The sequence below is a fragment of the Borostomias antarcticus genome (genome assembly GCF_949987555.1).
Source record: "Borostomias antarcticus genome assembly, chromosome: 11".
Classification (NCBI taxonomy): Eukaryota; Metazoa; Chordata; class Actinopteri; order Stomiiformes; family Stomiidae; genus Borostomias; species Borostomias antarcticus.
Genome location: NC_140244.1, coordinates 16,229,356 through 16,251,855, shown reverse-complemented (window position 1 = coordinate 16,251,855; position 22,500 = coordinate 16,229,356). Strand labels below are relative to the sequence as shown.

At 46.9% G+C, this 22,500-nt stretch overlaps 1 protein-coding gene across 1 annotated transcript in view; it reads right to left on the bottom strand.

Annotated features, from left to right (window-relative positions):
* The window catches only part of cacna1db (calcium channel, voltage-dependent, L type, alpha 1D subunit, b), a gene marked incomplete at its 3' end in the record, with an annotated part of 128,509 nt that overhangs the window by 88,718 nt on the left and 17,291 nt on the right, over window positions 1–22,500 (bottom strand). The window contains exon 3 of the mRNA XM_084446099.1: window positions 16,358–16,497. Coding sequence (XP_084302225.1) covers window positions 16,358–16,497 — 140 coding nt within the window. The remainder of the gene's footprint in view (window positions 1–16,357; window positions 16,498–22,500) is intronic.

Genomic DNA, 22,500 nt, shown 5'->3' with positions numbered 1-22,500 from the left:
TTCCCTGTTTTTGGTCCTGAATCAATCATAGCCTACCACAGAATGTGTGGAATGTTTGCTTTCCAACACTTTCAAATGTAGGCTCGTACAAATAGCTTACCTTCCGAAGATGATTTTCTTTCCTCGCGTGGACCTCACCAACAAGCACATGCACCTCCGTCTCCGAAAAGTTTCTCTTCTTTCCGCGTTTTTCCATAAACGTCTCGTCTGTCCTAATTGCTCCACGCTATATTATGTCGGTTCCTTCCGGGGAATCCCCGTTGTTCGCTGTCATAGTTTTGACCATATATGGTTGGATTTGGGCGTGGAGAGGGCGGAACACGGGGCGCGTGCGCGTACGCTCCCTTCCCCGCCCGTCTCGGATTTACCGTGCAGAAAAGGGCATACGACATTTTTGATAGATCCGAAAAGCGTGTAAATATTCTCGTCGTACGCTACATTGTGCATTTTCCGCGTTTTCGTCGTACGCCCTCTTTTACACCTGAATTTACACGCTCTTTGATAAATGAGGCCCCAGGTGTCTGTCCATGCTGTGTGCACCCTCCCTTGTCATTCGTCCTGTCAATCATTGTCTCCTGCCATCCTCCTGGCTGCCACTGCTACCACCTGGCTTCCATCAGCAATCAACTCCCCCAATCATCTCCTGCCCAATCAGCAGGCGGCCTTCCCCCTATATATGTGTGTCTGTGTTCCCTGTTTGTTAGAGGGAGACAGAGGGGTATGTTGTATGTGATTGTGACATGTTGTTTGACCTTAGTTTTCGTATAGCCTACTGTTTGTTTACTTCTGTTTGACAACCTACCAACCTTAGTTGTGTTTGGGTTTACTGTGATTTTGTTATCTCCCATTGGGTTCTTCTGCTCCTGGGAGAAGGGCTTTAGGTAAGATACCCTGGGGTATACATTTTTCACCACGTAGGTAACCCTCTGTTAAACACACTAGGTAAGAGTGAGTGGCTGCCACGTCTTTTTGTAGCAGGTAGGTAAGGTTCCGGTTTAGGCTTAGATAGATGGCTAGTTAGGGCCTCTAGTTCTGTTTTCAGTTAGTGTTAGGTCTATAGGGTAGAGGTGTAGGGAAGGTAGGGCTGTGCTTCTTAGTGGCACTGTTCACAGTCCTTCTCCCTAGTTCCCTTATCTCCTGCCCTCTGTTAATTCATTTATTACCCTTTGTGGTTTTGTCGTCTTGTGGTGTTTCTGTTCATTGTCATTTGTTCTGTGGGCGGTAATAAATCCTTTTTTTGTGACGAACGGTATCTTTTGGTTTTCCCTGCCTGGTTCCGTACAGCACTCCATCCCATAGTACTGTCCCATAGTACTGTCTGGTTACATCGGCCCGGTTGGTATAGACACAGGCTGTTGCGTTCCCTTCTCCCCCCTAGTTATTACACCTTTATTACATCTGAGTAGGGGATGTAACATATGCACACATGCAGATAGACTAGTGTTACGTATTGTGTCTGTCCTGTGCTTTGTTACTGTTCATGTTTGTCTCCCCCAGGTGTCTGCCCATGCTGTGTGCACCCTCCCTTGTCATTCGTCCTGTCAATTATTGTCTCCTGCCATCCTCCTGGCTGCCACTGCTACCACCTGGCTGCCATCAGCAATCAACTCCCCAATCATCTCCTGCCCAATCAGCAGGCGGCCTTCCCCATATGTGTGTGTGTGGGTTAGAGAGAGAGACAGAGGGGTATGTTGTATGTGATTGTGATGTTGATTGACCTTAAAGCCTACTGTTTGTGTACTTCTGTTTGACAACCTACCTACCTTAGTTCTAGTTGTGTTTGGGTTTACTGTGATTTGTTATCTCCCCTTGTGTTCTTCTGCTCCTGGGAGAAGGGCTTTAGGTAAGATACCCTGGGGTATACATTTTCACCACGTAGGTAACCCTCTGTTAAACACACTAGGTAAGAGTGAGCGGCTGCCACGTCTTTTTGTAGCAGGTAGGTAAGGTTCCGGTTTAGGTTTAGATAGCTAGTTAGGGCCGTTATTATTACATCTGAGTAGGGGACGTAACATAATGGGGGCTCGTCCGGGATATCTTATCCTGTGAGCTTGTGTATAGTCGTACTGTTGGTAAGTGGTTTTGGTGGTGTGGTGCTTAGTGAGTTTTCTTTCATTGCCATGGCTGAGTCCATAGTGCAGCAGTTTATTGATGGTCCTTCAGAGGCTCTGTTGGATGTGTGCTGCATAGTTGACTTTCTGTGCCTAAGGGGTTGGTTGAGGCAGCTTGTAGGAGAAGGGCTGGTGACTGCAGGTGTGCTCTTGTCTGCACCTGTGTTGGTCCTTCCTGCTCCCGGCCTTGCTTTGGGGGAGGATACACGGTTTTCCCCTGAGAGTGTTCATGCAGGATGACACAAACTAAGGCGGAGGCCGACGTTCAGGTGCCGCCCGCAGTGCCGCGCACTCTTCCCAGGTTTGATCCAGGTTTCTCTCCTCCTGAGTCAGGTGACAGTTCTCGGCTGCGGCTCTGTTTGGCTCGTCTCGAGCTGGAGAATCGTGAGAGGGAGCGGAGTAGACAGGCCGAGTATGACCATAAACTGCAGGTTCGGAGGATGGAACTCGATGCTGAGATCCAGATAAGGCGTCTTGAGATGGAAGAGAAGCTTGCTCTCTCACGTGCTAAACCGCAGTATAGCCCCATGTCTCCTGTTGCAGACTCCCCTACATCACCAGCCCAACCAAAGGAACGGTTTAATGTGAGTAAGAACGTTTCTTTAGTCCCACTCTTTCGAGAGTCTGAAGTAGACTCCTATTTTGGTGTGTTTGAGCGAATAGCAGCTGCTTTGAAATGGCCCGAAGATATGTGGGCTCTGCTGTTACAGTGCAAACTCTGTGGTAAAGCTCAGGAGGTGGTCGCTGCTTCGTCTCTAGAAGACGGTCTTCAGTATGACAAGGTTAAGGCGGCAGTGCTGCGTGCCTATGAACTAGTCCCTGAAGCCTACAGGCAGAAGTTCCGGCAGTATAAGAAGAGAGATAGCCAAACCTTTGTCGAATTCGCCCGTGTGAAAGAGCACTTGTTTGATAGGTGGCTACAGGCTAGTAAAGTCACTGATTTTAACTCTCTTAGGGAACTCAATCTCATTGAGGAGTTCAAGAATAGTGTGCCAGAGAAGTTTGTAGTGTACTGTAATGAGCAGAAAGTAACCACTTTGTCCCAGGCGGCGGTGCTCGCTGACGAGTTCGCCCTAACCCACAAAACAGCGTTCACGACACCCCGTGTAGAGACAGGTAGGGTTGCCCCGCCTGCCCCAAACACTGGCCACTTCTCTGCTCCTCCTGGTCCCAAAGAGACTCGTGAGTGTTTCTACTGTCACAAGAAAGGGCATCTGATACAAGACTGTAGGCAGCGGATACAGGGGACTAATCAGTCTTCTCCCTCCTCTAACCCCCGTAAACCTGTAGGGTTGATTAGGACCATGCCTGCTGCTGGAACTCAAGACACCACAGTGCGCTCTGAGTCACCTGATCCGAGCTATGCACCCTTCATATTCAATGGTTCAGTGTCATTGAACGACAGCTCTGAAGTGGTGCCCATTCGTATACTGCGCGACACGTGCTGCGCAGTCTGTAATTTTAGCGGATGTGTTGCCCTGGTCAGATGCGTCCTCATGTGGGTACAGTGTACTGTTACAAGGGATAGAAATGGGACATGTGCCAGTGCCTTTACACCACGTTTGCTTGCACTCCAAACTGGTCAGTGGTCACTTTAAAGTTGCTCTACAATCCTCTCTCCCTGTGAAAGGAGTCACGTTAATCATGGGTAATGATATCGCCGGTGGGTTGGTGTAACCTGTGCTGGAAGTGTTTGCTCCTCCTGACGAGCCAGTTTCTCTTGACAGTTTGGGAAAGGAATTCCCTGCTGCGTTTCCAGCCTGTGTGGTCACCCGTGCCCAGGCCCGGAGGGTGGGCGAAGAGGTATGTGACTTGGGGGACACGGTGTTTGGTCACTTATTCAGTGCAGATGATGATGTGTCACCCCCCCGTCTTGTTAAAGAACGAGGCCCAGACAAGCATATACAATCAGAACCCAGTGATTTATTGCTTCCTGTTACCAGTGATACATTGAGAAATGCTCAGAAGCAGGATACTAGTTTAGCTAACTGTTTTTTGTCTGTTGTGAGCTCAGAGCAAGCTGCTAAGCCGACTGTAGCTTACATGGTAGAGGATGGACTCCTCGTACGCAAATGGATGCCTAAGAAGGGAACCGACAGCGGTTGGAGTTCTGTGCGGCAAATTGTTGTCCCGAAGCCGTTTCGTGCACAAGTATTGGCGTTAGCGCATGACAGTCCCTGGTCCGGTCATTTAGGTGTCACAAAAACATATGACCGTATTTTGAGGCATTTCTTTTGGCCGGCCTTGAAACAAGATGTAGCTGCACATTGCAAAACCTGTCATACCTGTCAGGTCATAGGTAAGCCTAACCAGGTTCTCTCTCCAGCTCCTCTCTATCCAATTCCCGTGATGGGGGAGCCGTTCGAGCGGGTCATTGTCGATTGTGTGGGTCCCCTTCCTCGCACCAAATCAGGTAACCAGTTTCTGATAACCATCATGTGTGCTGCTACCCGCTACCCAGAGGCCATACCAGTCCGTAAAATAACCTCTAAGGTTGTTATAGCCGCCCTGACCAAATTCTTTGCCACATTTGGTCTCCCGAAAGTCATCCAAACAGACCAAGGATCTAACTTTCTGTCCAAGTTGTTCACTCAGGTCCTGAAGACCCTCAACATCACGCACAAAGTGTCCAGTGCGTACCACCCCCAGAGTCAGGGAGCCTTGGAGAGGTGGCATCAGACGCTCAAGGCTATGCTGCGCAAGTACTGTTTTGACACTAGCAAGGATTGGGATGAAGGGATCCCATTTGTGTTATTTGGCGTCCGTGAAACAGTGCAGGAATCCCTTAAATTCAGTCCCGCAGACTTAGTCTTTGGCCATACTGTGCGTGGGCCGTTGAAGGTGCTGAAGGATCAGATGATGTCCACAGATCCTGGTCCCCAAAGTGTTTTGGATTATGTCAGTCAAGTTAGGGGGCGACTACATGAGGCGTGTGCCTTAGCAAGAGAAGCGTTGTCTTCCTCTCAGATCAAGATAGTCTCATTTTGACAAAACTGCTATCCAGCGGTCTCTCCAACCAGGAGATAAAGTATTAGTGTTGTTGCCTGTTCCTGGTTCCGCACTGTCAGCTCGTTTTAGTGGTCCTTATGTCGTTGACAGACAACTCAGTGAGACTGACTATGTGATACAGACCCCTGACAGGAGACGTCAGTCCCGCGTGTGTCATATAAACATGCTCAAATTGTATCACGCCAGAGAAAGTGAAAGTGAGCTCCATGAGGTTGCCAGTGTTCCCGTTTTAAATGTCACAGCTCTCAGTGATGCTGTTGATGCGGATGGTTTTACCCTGCGCAACCTGCCACAGCAGTGTGCTAGGCTAAGCAGAGAGAAGAGAGAGAAGGCTAAGCAACTCAGAAATGTTGGGCTCTCTCCGTGAGCATTTGACACATTTAACCCCACAGCAGCAGGATGACATAGTGAATGTGGTCGAGTCTTTTCCCTGTCTGTTCTCCGATGTTCCCTCGCGCACGTCTGTTTTGACGCATGATATTGAGGTCCGTGATGCGCTCCCGATTAAGCAACATGCATACAGGGTTAATCAGGCCAAACGAAAAGTCATGCAACAGGAGGTTGCTTATTTGTTGGAACATGGTTTAACCGTTCTCAGTACAAGTCCGTGGAGTTCTCCCTGTCTTCTGATTCCCAAACCAGATGGTACAAGCAGGTTCTGCACAGATTATCGTAAGGTGAATGCCGTTACCACCCCCGACTCTTTTCCCTTACCCCGCATAGATGACTGTGTAGATACTATTGGTAATGCCACCTTTGTCAGTAAACTTGATATGCTAAAGGGTTATTGGCAGGTCCCATTAACAGCTCGGGCTTCAGAGATATCAGCCTTTGTCACTCCAGATAACTTCCTCCAGTATACAGTGATGGCGTTTGGCATGTGTAACGCCCCAGCCACTTTCCAGCGCCTGGTTAACACAGTCTTGGTTGGTGTGCCTAACTGCACAGCCTACTTAGATGACCTGGTCATACACTCTGCCAACTGGGCAGATCATCTGAATTCCTTGCAGGTAGTGTTCCAACGGTTGGCCGACGCCCACTTAACTGTCAACTTGGCCAAGTGCGAGTTTGGTGAGGCCACAGTTACTTATCTCGGGAAGGAGGTAGGACATGGTCAGGTGCGCCCTGTATCGGCAAAAGTCTCTGCCATCGTTGACTTCCCAGCCCCTGCTACTCGCAGACAGCTGCGCAGGTTTTTAGGGATGGCTGGCTACTATAGAGGATTCTGTCGTAACTTTGCTACAGTTGCAGCTCCTCTCACTGGGTTGCTCAGTCCATCTGTGTTCTATCGGTGGTCTGCTGAGTGTCAAGCTGCATTCGAGTCAGTTAAAGCGTTACTGTGTAGCTCTCCTGTTCTATCTGCCCCAGATTTCAACAAAGCATTTAAGCTGGAGGTGGATGCGAGTGCTGTAGGTGCGGGTGCTGTACTCATACAGGAAGACGCAGACGGAGTTGATCATCCCGTCTGTTATTTCTCACGCAAGTTCACCAAAGCCCAATCCAGATACTCAACCATCGAGTAGGAGACGTTAGCATTATTGTTAGCTTTACAGTACTTTGAGGTGTACCTTGGGTCCAGCCCATATCAGATTGAAGTTTTCACAGACCATAACCCGTTGGTATTCTTAAACCGCATGTATAACCATAACCAGCGCCTTATGCGGTGGGCGTTACTGGTTCAGGGTGTTCCATTGGTGGTGCGCCACAAAAAGGGGTCCGAGAATGTCGTGGCTGATGCCCTCTCTCGGGTCCACTGCTAAAAATGAGTCCATGAGGTAATGTAGGCTCATTATTTTTGGTGCTTTGTTTTTGAAGCAGTTTTTTGTTAGTATAGCACATATGACCGGGCATTTTGCCAGGGCCTTTGTTTTTTTTTTTTTTTTTTGCTATGGCCAAACAAGGTTATACAGTACTTGAGTTCATTGAGATTTGTCTTGAAAGCATTGTCACAAACCCACGGGTTTGTTCTTTAAGGGTGGGGGTGTTACGTATTGTGTCTGTCCTGTGCTTTGTTACTGTTCATGTTTGTCTCCCCCAGGTGTCTGTCCATGCTGTGTGCACCCTCCCTTGTCATTCGTCCTGTCAATTATTGTCTCCTGCCATCCTCCTGGCTGCCACTGCTACCACCTGGCTGCCATCAGCAATCAACTCCCCAATCATCTCCTGCCCAATCAGCAGGCGGCCTTCCCCAGATATATGTGTGTCTGTGTTCCCTGTTGGTTAGAGAGAGACAGAGGGGTATGTTGGGGGTATGTTGTATGTGATTGTGATGTTGATTGACCTTAGTTTTCTTAAAGCCTACTGTTTGTGTACTTCTGTTTGACAACCTACCTACCTTAGTTCTAGTTGTGTTTGGGTTTACTGTGATTTGTTATCTCCCCTTGTGTTCTTCCGCTCCTGGGAGAAGGGCTTTAGGTAAGATACCCTGGGGTATACATTTTCACCACGTAGGTAACCCTCTGTTAAACACACTAGGTAAGAGTGAGCGGCTGCCACATCTTTTTGTAGCAGGTAGGTAAGGTTCCGGTTTAGGTTTAGATAGATGGCTAGTTAGGGCCTCTAGTTCTGTTTTCAGTTAGATATTGTTAGGGTCTGTAGGGTAGAGGTGTAGGGAAGGTAGGGCCGTGCTTCTTAGTGGCACCGTTCACAGTCCTTCTCCCTAGGTCCCTTATCTCCTGCCCTCTGTTAATTCATTTATTTCCCCCTTTGTGGTTTTGTCGTCGTTGTGGTGTTTTCTGTTCATTGTCATTTATTGTGGATGGTAATAAATCATTTTTTAGTGACGAACGTTATCTTTGGTTTTCCCTGCCTGGTTCCCCCAGCACTCCATCACCTAGTACTGTCTTGTTACATCGGCCCGGTGGGTCTAGACACAGGCTGTTGCGTTCCCCTCTCCCCCCTAGTTATTACACCTTTACACCGTTATTATTACATCTGAGTAGGGGACTTAACAACTAGCAACCACTAATATATTAGAATCACAACTTTGTTTCAACATCAAACATACAGTACATAAATACATTAAAATGCTATCCAAGCTGCCTTCAGAAGCAGCTGTAAAATGTAGGACCGTCAGCTACTCCTGCAGGGGAAGGATCATGAGTACACATGACAATTACTTCCTCCTGCAGGGGAAGGATCATGAGTACACATGACAATTACTTCCTTTCCTTTAAATGTGTTACAATAGAAGAATCAAACTTCTGATCAAACTCTTGATTTCAATCCCTGATCCCTGTGACAGACTGACAGGATACCTGTTGTGTAGAGGTAGAAGTGTGTGTGTGTGTGTCTGTCTTAAAGGTTAAAGGTTAAAATCCCAATGATCACACACCTGAGTGTGTGAAATGTGTTCTCATTTGACCCATCCCCTGGGGGAGCGGTGAGCAGCAGCGGTGCCGCGCTCCAGAATCATTTGGTGAGTCGCCCCTCAATTCCAACCCTTGATGCTGAGTGCCAAGCAGGGAGGCAATGGGGACCATTTTTATAGTCTTTGGTATGACTCGGCCGGGGATCGAACTCATGACCTCCCAGTCTCAGGGCGGACACTCTAACCACAAGGCCACTGAGCTGGTGTGTGTGTGTGTATGAAGGTATATTTGGTGCAAAATAGTTGAGCACCTGTAACACTGAATTTGTACTTGTAGAAAATAGCCACACGTGTAACAGTAAATTTGTACTTGTAGAAAATAGCCACACATGTGTAACAGTAAATTTGTACTTGTAGAAAATAGCCACACATGTGTAACAGTAAATTTATACTTGTAGAAAATAGCCATACAGATGTGGGAACATAAGAATGTAACTTGACCCGCGGTATTCTAACAGGCGCTTTACGTCATTCCGCACCACCGCTCGCCTGCCCATAGGGGCGCAGTAACACCACTCATTGACCCAGCGCTGTAGCTCATCTCGCCTACCGTTCTCAAACTCCTTGTTCTCTGTCTGGTTGTAATTTAATTATTACGAACAAAGCCTATCTATTTATAGTTTCTATCTCTGTAAATGTCGCCGGGTCTATATCTGTTAACTGTCGGGACAAGTAGAAGTTTAATACATTAGGCTGACTGAGTGTTCTCATATGGAACATGGCATCAGGACGAGGAAGATGGCTAACGGAGCTGACCAGAGATGTGTTTGAAATGGTTCACTCACTCCCTATTCCCTATTACCATGGATGTATTGAGTGTGACTCATAGTGAACTACATGGGGAATGATTTAACAGTTTTGGGACACTACATGGAATGTAACTGCGTAAGATATTCATGACTCAAACAAGCAGACGCGCCGATCACAGATGGCAGCAGGTTGAAATATCAGGTAGTATTCAGGTTCCATGTTTAGTTGAATGATAAATCCCATATTAATGGTTGGAATTCTAATGATGTGCAAGTGTGATTTTGTCAACTTTAGTGCTGTCTGCTAATAGCAGCCTGTGAAGCTGCACGATAGTACAGCTGTAGCTATTTTGATGCTATTAGTTCAACTTCTGTTTCTCGGGCAGGAACGGAGACGAACTCGCATTAGCAGCAAAGCAGCTAGAGGAATGATCTTAACATTAGCTAACTGCTTTAGCTACTGCTAGCTACCGTCTTCTTCACTTCTCCTTCGGTAAAACATGACACCGTTGTGTTGTGGTATTGTGGAGGGCTTAGGCAGAAGCAGGAAGAGAAACCACTTTTGCCCCATATAAGTAAAATAATGGTCTCATAAGCATTTTCGATTGTAAAATTGTGTTCACTTGTTTTAGTTTGCAAACATATGCAATTTTCTTAGCATTCCCAGCTTTGTATGTAGTTTTAATGTGAAAGATACATCTTGAATGCAGTCAAGACAAATTATTTTGCCTCATAACTTTTGTCAAACCCCCTGGTTCCAGTCAATTGGATTATAGGCTATAGGCTACTTTCGTTTACAATGACGTTACCTTATGAACACAAATAGCTTAATCTATAGGCCTACATAAAAACAATAGCCTAAAACCATGTTTATTTACAATGTATTTTCTTTCATTGATAGCATGCCAATAGTTAGGGTGAGGAACGACGCGCGGTCTCTTTAGCCCTGAGACCATCAGGCAGGCAGCTCACGAGGTCGTTGAAGGCTATATATATTATTATGATATTATGTCTAATAATACATTCGTTGAAAGTACACAGGCTGATCTACTATACGGAATTGGACCGAGGAGTGTTCTCATATGGAACTAGGCTGCGCGCCCGCCCGCGACAAGAGCTGAATTGTAGTCAGCTTGCCCCGCTGCGCGCAGGACGCGTGCGTCGCCTTCTCCGAGCAGAACGCAGGCGGAATGTCGCTCCCCGTCTGAAACGGCCTTGACTCCTGGAATCCCAAGGTCTTTCATATTGAAATTATCTTGATGGTCTCGGGAGTTGAGACGTGTTAAGGGAGTGCATCAGTCGTGATCCTTGACAGTAGGCTACCAGCCTGCGCTGCGCTCAGAACAAAGTTGGATGAATGGATGGACTTTTTGGAATCCTGTAAAATGTTTATTGCGCTCTAAAATCATGAAAGCATAAATGTAAAAATGCAGCAACAGAAGTAGTCTAGATGAGATGGTGGTTTAAATGAATGGCAACACATAAATTGAGACATAAATTGAGACTGGTGATAATGCTGATAATCTGCCTACCTCTGGCTGAGTTCATGCTTAGCCATTCATCTCTTACACATGGGCCTATACAATACTTGCACAATCTACTTTGGACCGTTAATCCATCCATCTATCAATCAAACTAGCGAATTCAATGGCCAGTCATGGCAAAGCACCCGCTAACGCAGGCTACCCCCCTCCCACGATCCAGGGCTAGGAAACCGGTTCATCCAGTTTATTTGAATATAAAAGAATTTGGGGGGGGGGGTTACAATAGTCTAGTCCAGGTTCGCTGGAGGACCTGTATTTTCAGTGTTTGCTGGTAGCGGACTGCATCGATCAATGCAATGACTCCATGTTTTTCAGTTTTATCATTTTCATCAATAAAACATCATTTTTACAACCATGTCTCATTGATTGGGAAGCCATTTAGAGCTGCCGGTCTATTAGCCTACATTCGGACTCAGAGGATGACATAACTGTTTATTGAGAAACAATTGGCTATATAAAGAAATACCACAATGCATGTAGTCTAGATATATTACATTATGGTTATACACTTTATGGTAGACTGCCCTCTCGCTCGCTAAGCAGGCTACATTGTGGCTGTTTTGTTCATCGCCTATAGGCTACACATTAGAAAAATGTTTTTTTTTATATAGACCTAGAAGGAATCAGAATATGTGGAAATTTAATTTTAGCCTATTTTAATACAATTCAAATTCTGCTTAGAGGGAATTATTTTCAACGGACATTATGACCTGAGCATAATTAATAATTATTAACTGCTTTAGCTACTGCTAGCTACCGTCTTCTTCTCCTTCGGTAAAACATGACACCGTTGTGTTGTGGTATTGTGGAGGGCTTGGGCAGAAGCAGGAAGAGAACCCCGTCATGGGACCTTAAATCAGAAATATGGAATGGTAGTGAACGGTGTGAGAAGCTATTGTAAGCTAGACTGCAACGTAAACAAACAACACATGACACAGGGATCAGCTAGCTAGCTAACTACTGTACCAGTTAGCTAACATCTATGAACTCAAACTCCTTGTTCTCTGGTTGTAATTTAATTATACTGAAAGTAGGCTATACCAGTAGCGAAATAAAAGACAGAGTCTACAGTCTACTGTAGATATAAAAATACATTGATTGCAAGGTGCATAGCCTGAATAAAGGCAGAACGTGAGACAGGGAATCCATTCTAGTACAAGGCTACTGCGTGCGTGCAAGACTGAGTGCGTTCACATTTTCCATTTCCAAACGGTTTTCCACCTCACCTAATTTCGCTGTTGATTGGTTTCAGCTAACGTTATATTATAGTAGCCTAGGTACAGTACTGGATATTAATTTAAACCGAAAATGGATTTTAGTAAATTAATCATCATTCCATTGTTATTGCTCCAGAATCAAATGACAACCGCTTTCATGATACTTTTGATCCTAACAGAAAGAGAAATACATCTCTAAGTATCTAAGTTAATATAGGCATATGAGAACGCATCATTTTGTACGGTAGGCTAGGCCTATGCGTCTTGTAATTGTAGCCTACTGTACAAAGTAAGGCGTTCAATAGGCCCTATTGCATTTCTTTTATAGCCTAAGTAGACAGTAGATAGACAGTTCTGTTCTTGCTGCAGCAAGGGGGGTATTCTTCTGTGGACACTGCGAGGGGCGCAGCCGGTGGCTGTTTGGAGGCCAGAGCGCGCAGCTCTTCAGCCAACTGGAGATGTCGCGTCTGGGGAGGCTCTGCGTCTCTCCACCCGTCCCCAGCGAGTCCAAGCTATTCCCAATGAATAATACTTATTTATAATAGCCTACATAGCGCGTAACTGTGCATATAATAGGCTGTAGCCAGCGCGAAACTGCGCATTCCCTATAGCCGTTCATTGAACAGCTGGCGGCCGGTATAAATAAATAAAAACATACACGATATTTTGTTATTTGAATGATCTTGAATATATATATATATTCAAGATCATTCAAATAACAAAATATTGTGTATGTTTTTTCATTTATAATTTAACAATAGGGGGTGCAACAGAACACAATTTTAGGGAAAGTCATTGACAGGCGGACTTCAATGTTTTATATATATAAAATATAGTTATGTGCAAATGAAAACCCACAATCGTCCTATGGACCTTACCCCGATTTTGGAAATCAGATAAAGGCGTTCACAAGACCATTTCAATAATCGCATTATTACAATTATCGGTTGATGTCTCACTGTCAAACCTGCCGCTATATGCACAAGATAGTTAATGTCCGGATATGATTGGCAATGAGTGATCTTTACTCATGGCGACTATTTCAATTTTGTATGGATCCACACCTCCGATCAAGCTTATTTTGTCTTTGTATCGTGCTGAAGCCATATAGCCTACTGCGCTCAGACTTGGCTACATTAGCTGGTGCCCTGTCTTCAAATTTACTTCCGGGGTTTACGAGTAGCCTACCAGTTGAATGCGTTCCAGAAACAAAACGCAAAACCCTCACGTTCACCACATCTTTACTAACAAATATATTTACAATACTGTTATTTTGCGCATTTGACTTAACAGACACCACGTCTTGACCCGACGTCAGTTGCCGAGATAGATAGGCTACTGTAGGCCTAGATATATTATAGGTGTTCGTAATAATTAAATTACATCGAGATGGATAAAACATGTGTTTGAGAACAAGGTAATAATAACAATTAAACGTTATTTGTATAGCCCCTTTCATACAGATACCTTCAGCTCAAAGTGCTTTACAACAGAGCATTTAAATTAAAGAATTTGAATTTAATGATGCTTCATTCGTAGACTATAGGAGAAAAACACTGAGCCCAGCCTGCTAAATCTACTCAAAGACGCCACCTGGCGGTGGTGCATCACTAAAACGAAATAACACCCGTCTGAAATCCCACGAGATTTCCAACGGGATTTCCCTGCCAAATACCGCGACGTGAAATGCTGCAGCAAGTTACATTTCTAACTTCCAACATCTGTACATGTGTAACAGTAAATTTGTACTTGTAGAAAATAGCCATACATGTGTAACAGTAAATTCGTAGTCACAGAGGAAAAGTTGCACACCTGTAGAATGTTTTCTCACAAATACAAATACTGCGCAAACACAAGTCATTAACTACAACTGCTTGAATCTGCCACTACAAGTCACAAATCAGCAGTGGCGATTGCTCCTATAAGCCAGGGTAAGCCTGGCTTATCCATACAAATCCAAATAAAACTTTTTTGTGCCTTCTTTCAGTGAAAGAAGGCACGAAAATCGACTTTCAGACTGTTTTTGACTTAAATGCGTCTTGTATTCTGCCATATCGCTTCATTTTCATCCGTGTTTAGCATTTTGGTAGTGCTCCGTCTCCCCCTACAGTCCTCATGAAAATACAGTCCACGTTACGATCCGTTGACAGCTGTTTTACTAGCTCGTCATTCACTTAACATTGTAGGCCAGGTAAAATGATTCTGGCTTACGGAAATAAAGACCTAATGAAAAATCAACCACTCAAATTAGCACACACATACAAAACCGTGAAAAATGTCGTCATCAGTCGAAATGTAACCTAATCTGTCATTTGTCAAAATGCTTAAAAGTGGGCGTAGAGTAAGCCAGTTCTCAAAGTGCTTACATAGGAATTCCCATTGACATTTTAACATTGGGACGGTTTATCCAATCAAAACTTGTCATGACCGTCCCGTTATTCACGTCACCTGTCAATCACATTACCCACTTTAGCGATCTAGCTAGCATCAATGAACATGGAAAACGGTGATCTTGAGCATTTGTTGAAAGTTGATTCCAAAATGAAGTGGATTAAACGAGTTTGGGTTACGATATAAGGTTGGTCTTTTGTGATTAATTACCAGTTGTTATGGCTGTGCGTTTTGCTTTGCCTAGATTTAATCAGCACTCGAGAGCGTGAACTTTGCTTCCTGGAGTGGTGGGCTAATAGGGCTAGTAGCCTAGTAGGCTAGTAGCCTAAACACTGATTAGTGAAGTAGGGGCGTAGGCTATTGAGTGCTGTGCCCTAAGGGGTGTATTTTATCGTCCTGTCATTCCTCTTCGTGGTGCTTGGCTATTGTTGTCATATAATGGCTCTGTAGCTTATTTAGTGTGTCCCTAAAAGCTTGGCTGTTTCGGCCTAAATAGTGTCCTCTTATTCGCTCACACTCAAATTATTGGCCTTTGTTAACGTGTTAAAAAACATCAGTAGCCTAGGCTACTGTAGTTTTCCTGTATGTTTTTTACATATAAAAATGCCACTGCTCAGCGCCCTTCTGGTGCTGTGAAACCGCCCATCAGGGCATGCTTTGAAAGCGCACCCCCCAAAAAATTGTGCGTGCTGCATGCTTCGTTGGTCCTGGCTTACCCGGTTCTGGGACCCACCAGACGCCACTGCAAATCGCAAGTTCCGCACGGCTGTGACTTTTGCTCCTAACCTTGCGATACATATGGTGCAAAACTAACTTGTACACTTGTAAGCTCGTTGTTGAAAGCGTAGAGTTGGTGGGCGGGTGTAGTGAGTGATTGAGTGCAGTGCTTGACCAATCACAAGAGAGGATTTTCGAGAAGCTTTTCGTGGAGAAAAGAGAGACTCCAACAGCCCTGTACTGAATGTTAACGGCCAAGGTAGCTATGCTTTCTGATATATCAGCCACCATTATACTTTTATTAACAGTTTAAATGTGCATGCTGGTCAGCTAGGTTGGTAGGCTCATCACAGTTTTTTTGTGAAGTTGTTTATGTCCAGGCTCTTGCTTCCTGGAAGGTAGCTAGCTAGCTAGCATAACTAGCTACCTACACTGTTACATTAGCTAACATTAGCTAGCTAGCTTGCTCTCCAATTGTCTCTTGCTAGTCGCTGAAAAATGCACTCATACTAGCTAAATTATGTGCATTGATTCCTCATGTTCTCTTGTTTTGCCGGTATCATAGCATGTATAGGCCTATGCACTTAACATGAGATTAATGGTGTTTTCTAACATTATGTAACATTAAGCAGTAGGTCATGATATTTATCAGTGTTTCACTGGAGCTGTGTGACGTCACCCACTGTTAAACAGCTACATTACAGTAATACATTACTGTATTACATCAGGGTGCTGCAGGCTTTAATGTATTGGTGCTGTTCATGATAATTGTTTATTAGCATGGTTTGGATGCATGATTTAGGCTGCATAAATAAGATAGCTATTATCTGGGATTATTTATTTTGAATTGATTTCCTAAAAAGAAACAGTCATTCTATTGCTTAATGTTACATAATGTTAGCAAACACCATTAATCTCATGTTAAGTGCATAGGCCTACACATGTTATGATACCTGAAGACACAGCTATTTGTGACTTGTAGCAGCAGATTCAAGCAGTTGTAGTTAATGACTTGTGTTTGCACAGTATTCGTATTTGTGAGAAAATATTCTACAGGTGTGCAACTTGTCTTCTGTGACTACGAATTTACTGTTACACGTGTGGCTATTTTCTACAAGTACAAATTCACTGTTACAGGTGCTCAGCTATTTTGCACCAAATATACCTTCATAGAGCCTGACTGATTGTGTGTGTGTGTGTGTGTGTGTGTGTGTGTGTGTGTGTCTGTGCGTGCATGTGTCACACTCACCCTACTATAACGATGACAAAGTCGAGCATGTTCCATCCGTTGCGTATGTAGGAGTTCTGGTGCATGACAAGACCGTAGGCCAGGATCTTCAGGAAGGTCTCGATGGTGAAGATGATCAGAAAGGCATATTCTACTGTTTCCTGTGGAGAGAGTGAGAAAAAACAAGGAAAATAGTCAGATAGTCGAGGGTCAGCGGGAGGCTGCCTCAGCTCCAGCAACCCATGGACAGCGCAATCAACCCAGCTCTGCTTCAGCACCATGGACAGCGCAATCAGCCCAGCTCTGCTTCAGCACCATGGACAGCGCGGCCACACAGAAGCCCAGCCGGAGAGGCCAACAGCAGTCTCAGGGATCGTTTTTGATAGCGGTTTACCTCTTTTCTGTTATCCTCCAGGAGAGACCAGCGGTACCGTGCCCTGGACCCCACACAGCTCAGCCGAGGGAGTTCGCTGGACTGTTTACAGAACCAGATATTTTTGGTGGAAAGTTTCTCTTAGATATTTGTTGAATAAATGCACAACAGCGTGTAAGAGCAGCCTGACTCGACCTCAACCACTGTGCTCCACCATATCTGCCCTGCCATAGATAGATAGATAGATAGACAGATAGATCAATGGCTGGATGGACGGATGGACAGACGGACAGACAGACGAAATGGAGGTGAATGGCCGTCCGGGCCGTTCTTGGATTCGCTGGGGTGATTCGCTGGGGCGGAGGTAAAACTGACTGGAGGTGAATGGGTGTCTGTATTTGGCCGGCTCTGTGGCGCCCCCCTCAGGTCACAGCCAGCGGGGGAAGTACGGTGCACTCCGGGCTCTCCCCCCGCACAACCCAGTAGTAGTAGGGGTCATACAGTCTAGGCCTGGAGTGACAGACTGACACATAGTAGGGGTCATAGGGTGCATGTCCACCAGGGAGCTGTGTCTTAGAGCTGGCGCTGTTTTCTCCTTGTTTACAATGGGTAATGAGCTCTAGGGCGCTAGAGAGATGAGAGCTGTGTTCCAAGCGATTTTAGCATTACCATGAGCTCTAGGCTCTAGTAAGAATTTTGAAAGAATCTGGAGTTGGGATAGACGTCACACCCGACCTGACCGCATTCCAGAAACAAAAGGCGAAAAACCCACTTTCCACCCAGAGTTCTAGCCAAACAACTGTTAGCCACTGTTAGCAATACCAATTGATAACAACACAATATGCGCTATTTTGCACATACACAAATCATAGCAGCATGTCCACTGGCAGGAGTTGGACAGAACTGTGTGGACAACTGATTTAGCGAGACACAACAACGAGGCGCTAATAAACAGTGTTCCTACAGCTGAACTTATCGCTGCTGCGCGGAGCGTCGTCTTGATTTGAGTTCGGAGTTGAGGTTGAGTTTTTTCCCCGAGGGTGGCGGAGATCCCAGTTCAGGGACATCCAGAGGACATGTTTGATCCCAGTTCAGGGACATCCAGAGGACATGTCTGATCCCAGTTCAGGGACATCCAGAGGACATGTTTGATCCCAGTTCAGGGACATCCAGATGACATGTTTGATCCCAGTTCAGGGACATCCAGAGGACATTTTTGATCCCAGTTCAGGGACATCCAGAGGACATGTTTGATCCCAGTTCAGGGACATCCAGAGGACATGTTTGATCCCAGTTCAGGGACACCCAGAGGACATGTCTGATCCCAGTTCAGGGACATCCAGAGGACATGTTTGATCCCAGTTCAGGGACATCCAGAGGACATGTCTGATCCCAGTTCAGGGACATCCAGAGGACATGTTTGATCCTAGTTCAGGGACATCCAGAGGACATGTTTGATCCCAGTTCAGGGACATCCAGAGGACATGTTTGGTCCCAGTTCAGGGACATCCAGAGGACATGTTTGATCCCAGTTCAGGGAAATCCAGAGGACATGTTTGATCCGAGTTCAGGGACGTTCAGAGGACATGTTTGGTCCCAGTTCAGGGACATCCAGAGGACATGTTTGATCCCAGTTCAGGGACGTTCCAGAGGACATGTCTGATCCCAGTTCAGGGACGTCCAGAGGACATGTCTGATCCCAGTTCAGGGACATCCAGAGGACATGTCTGATCCCAGTTCAGGGACGTTCAGAGGACATGTTTGATCCCAGTTCAGGGACGTTCAGAGGACATGTTTGATCCCAGTTCAGGGACGTTCAGAGGACATGTTTGGTCCCAGTTCAGGGACATCCAGAGGACATGTTTGATCCCAGTTCAGGGACATCCAGAGGACATGTTTGATCCCAGTTCAGGGACACCCAGAGGACATGTCTGATCCCAGTTCAGGGACATCCAGAGGACATGTTTGATCCCAGTTCAGGGACATCCAGAGGACATGTCTGATCCCAGTTCAGGGACATCCAGAGGACATGTTTGATCCTAGTTCAGGGACATCCAGAGGACATGTTTGATCCCAGTTCAGGGACATCCAGAGGACATGTTTGGTCCCAGTTCAGGGACATCCAGAGGACATGTTTGATCCCAGTTCAGGGAAATCCAGAGGACATGTTTGATCCGAGTTCAGGGACGTTCCAGAGGACATGTCTGATCCCAGTTCAGGGACATCGAGAGGACATGTTTGATCCCAGTTCAGGGACGTTCCAGAGAACATGTTTGATCCCAGTTCAGGGACGTTCCAGGGGACATGTTTGATCCCAGTTCAGGGACATCCAGAGGACATGTTTGATCCCAGTTCAGGGACATCCAAAAGGACATGTTTGATCCCAGTTAAGGGACGTTCCAGAGGACATGTCTGATCCCAGTTCAGGGACGTTCCAGAGGACATGTCGGATCCCAGTTCAGGGACATCAAGTGGACATGTTTGATCCCAGTTCAGGGACATTCCAGAGGACATGTCTGATCCCAGTTCAGGGACATCAAGAGGACATGTTTGATCCCAGTTCAGGGACGTTCCAGAGGACATGTTTGATCCCAGTTCAGGGACGTTCCAGGGGACATGTCTGATCCCAGTTCAGGGACGTCCAGAGGACATGTTTGATCCCAGTTCAGGGACATCCAGAGGACATGTTTGATCCCAGTTCAGGGACGTTCCAGAGGACATGTCTGATCCCAGTTCAGGGATGTTCCAGAGGACATGTCTGATCCCAGTTCAGGGACATCAAGAGGACATGTTTGATCCCAGTTCAGGGACGTTCCAGAGGACATGTTTGATCCCAGTTCAGGGACGTTCCAGGGGACATGTCTGATCCCAGTTCAGGGACGTCCAGAGGACATGTTTGATCCCAGTTCAGGGACGTTCCAGGGGACATGTCTGATCCCAGTTCAGGGACGTCCAGAGGACATGTCTAATACCAGTTCAGGGACATCCAGAGGACATGTCTGATCCCAGTTCAGGGACGTCCAGAGGACATGTCTGATCCCAGTTCAGGGACATCCAGAGGACATGTCTGATCCCAGTTCAGGGACGTTCAGAGGACATGTTTGATCCCAGTTCAGGGACGTTCAGAGGACATGTTTGATACCAGTTCAGGGACGTTCAGAGGACATGTCTGATCCCAGTTCAGGGACATCCAGAGGACATGTTTGATCCCAGTTCAGGGACATCCAGAGGACATGTTTGATCCCAGTTCAGGGACGTTCAGAGGACATATTTGATCCCAGTTCAGGGACGTTCAGAGGACATGTCTGATCCCAGTTCAGGGACGTTCAGAGGACATGTTTGATCCCAGTTCAGGGACATTCAGAGGACATGTTTGATCCCAGTTCAGGGACATTCAGAGGACATGTCTGATCCCAGTTCAGGGACGTTCAGAGGACATGTCTGATCCCAGTTCAGGGACGTTCAGGGACATCCAGAGGACATGTTTGATCCCAGTTCAGGGACATCCAGAGGACATGTTTGATCCCAGTTCAGGGACGTTCAGGGACATCCAGAGGACATGTTTGATCCCAGTTCAGGGACATCCAGAGGACATGTTTGATCCCAGTTCAGGGACGTCCAGAGGACATGTCTGATCCCAGTTCAGGGACGTCCAGAGGACATGTTTTGAGGGGAACCAGGAAAGCAGTGCTGCAGTCACCAGACGGTCTGCTGTTGCATAATCTAAATGTTACCACGGGAACGCCATGTGTTTTTAGTCTTTAATTCAGTGGGGGAGTAGATCCCTGTATCTAGCACACACACACATGCACGCAGGCACACACACGCACGCACATGCAGGCACACACACACGCAGGCACACACACACACACACTCGCCGGCACACACACACACACACACACACACCAGTGATCCAGCCAAGTGTTGTAAGGCCCATTAAGCCTGTCACAGTCTCCCTCTGGTCCATGTGTTGATTTTAGCAGATACTGACGTTCACATCTCTGTCATTAAAAAAAACAACCAGAAAACCAGGCAGCCAGCCAGACAGGCAAACCAACAAGCAGCCAGGTGGGCAGCAGATACACACACACACTCACAGACACACACACACAGTTTAAACTAGGTGGCCCATGTCCTGGTGTATTATGTCATGTCTGTGTGACGTCAGACACCAGTGTGTTTGTGTGTGTGTGTGTGTGTGTGTGTGTGTGTGTGTGTGTGTGTGTGTGTGCGTATGCGTGCGTGCGTGTGAGTGACTCAACTCTGGCTCACACTGATAACACCCACCAACACATACACTTCAACACACACACACACACACACACACACACACACACACACACGTGACCTCTGTGAAGCCCTTGTTTACCCTGTTCTGTAACCGTCTGAATGGAGCACTTAGGCTCTGACGTCCTCATGCACCACCTCCACCCACAGCCTGCGTGGCCAAAGGTGTGTGTGTGTATGTGTATGTGTTTGAATGTGTGTGTGTGTGTGTGTATGTGTGCGTGTATGTGTGTGTGTTTGTATGTGTGTGTGTATGTGTGTGTGTTTGCAGCTGCAGTGTGCTCTCTCTCTCTTCACGCCTGCGCTAGAAGGGCAGCTGATCAGGGCTGGAGAAGAGAGATTAGACCTGGACAATAGAAACCGCACTTAACCAGAGGGTGGTCCTCAGAGACCACTAGACCACCAGACCACCAGACCCCCAGACCCCAAGACCACCAGACCCCAAGACCACCAGACTCCGAGACCACCAGACCCCCAGACCACCAGACCCCCAGACCACCAGACCCCAAGACCACCAGATCACCAGACCCCCAGACCACCAGACCACCAGACCCCAAGACCACCAGATCACCAGACCACCAGACATCGCCCTGCCGAAGTCAACAGATGGTGGAACACACAACAAGAACAGCAGGCAGAACGGCAAGGTACTGTAGCAGGGGATGTTCTACACACTGTCCCTGACATTGAGATTGAACATATCGTAAAGTAACCTTTATTAACGAGGAAGAGGGATTCAAGCGCATTAACATGCAGCAGTTCTACCTGGATCCTGTGGATTGCCTCCTCAAAACAGTTTGATGAAAAAAATAATTGACAAATCAAGTGTGTGATGTGTGTGTGAGAGACTAAACGTATTGGCCACACAGTGAGACACACATCACACACACACACACACACACACACTCGTCTTCAGTGTTCGGCAGTGGAAATTGTTCCCTGTTTTTCTCCCATCCAAGCCGTCCTCCTCCAGGGGAGCCAGGAGCAGTGGGCCGTCCTCCTCCAGGAGCAGTCAGGAGCAGTGGGCCGTCCTCCTCCAGGAGCAGTCAGGAGCAGTGGGCCGTCCTCCTCCAGGAGCAGTCAGGAGCAGTGGGCCGTCCTCCTCCAGGAGCAGTCAGGAGCAGTGGGCCGTCCTCCTCCAGGAGCAGTCAAGAGCAGTGGGCCGTCCTCCTCCAGGAGCAGTCAAGAGCAGTGGGCCGTCCTCCTCCAGGAGCAGTCAGGAGCAGTGGGCCGTCCTCCTCCAGGAGCAGTCAGGAGCAGTGGGCCATCCTCCTCCAGGAGCAGTCAGGAGCAGTGGGCCGTCCTCCTCCAGGAGCAGTCAGGAGCAGTGGGCCGTCCTCCTCCAGGAGCAGTCAGGAGCAGTGGGCCGTCCTCCTCCAGGAGCAGTCAGGAGCAGTGGGCCGTCCTCCTCCAGGAGCAGTCAGGAGCAGTGGGCAGCCGTTGATTAAGGCGCCCGGGGACCAGGTCCAAGAGCTCAGCCTCAACCCAGGGCCTGAAGTCCATT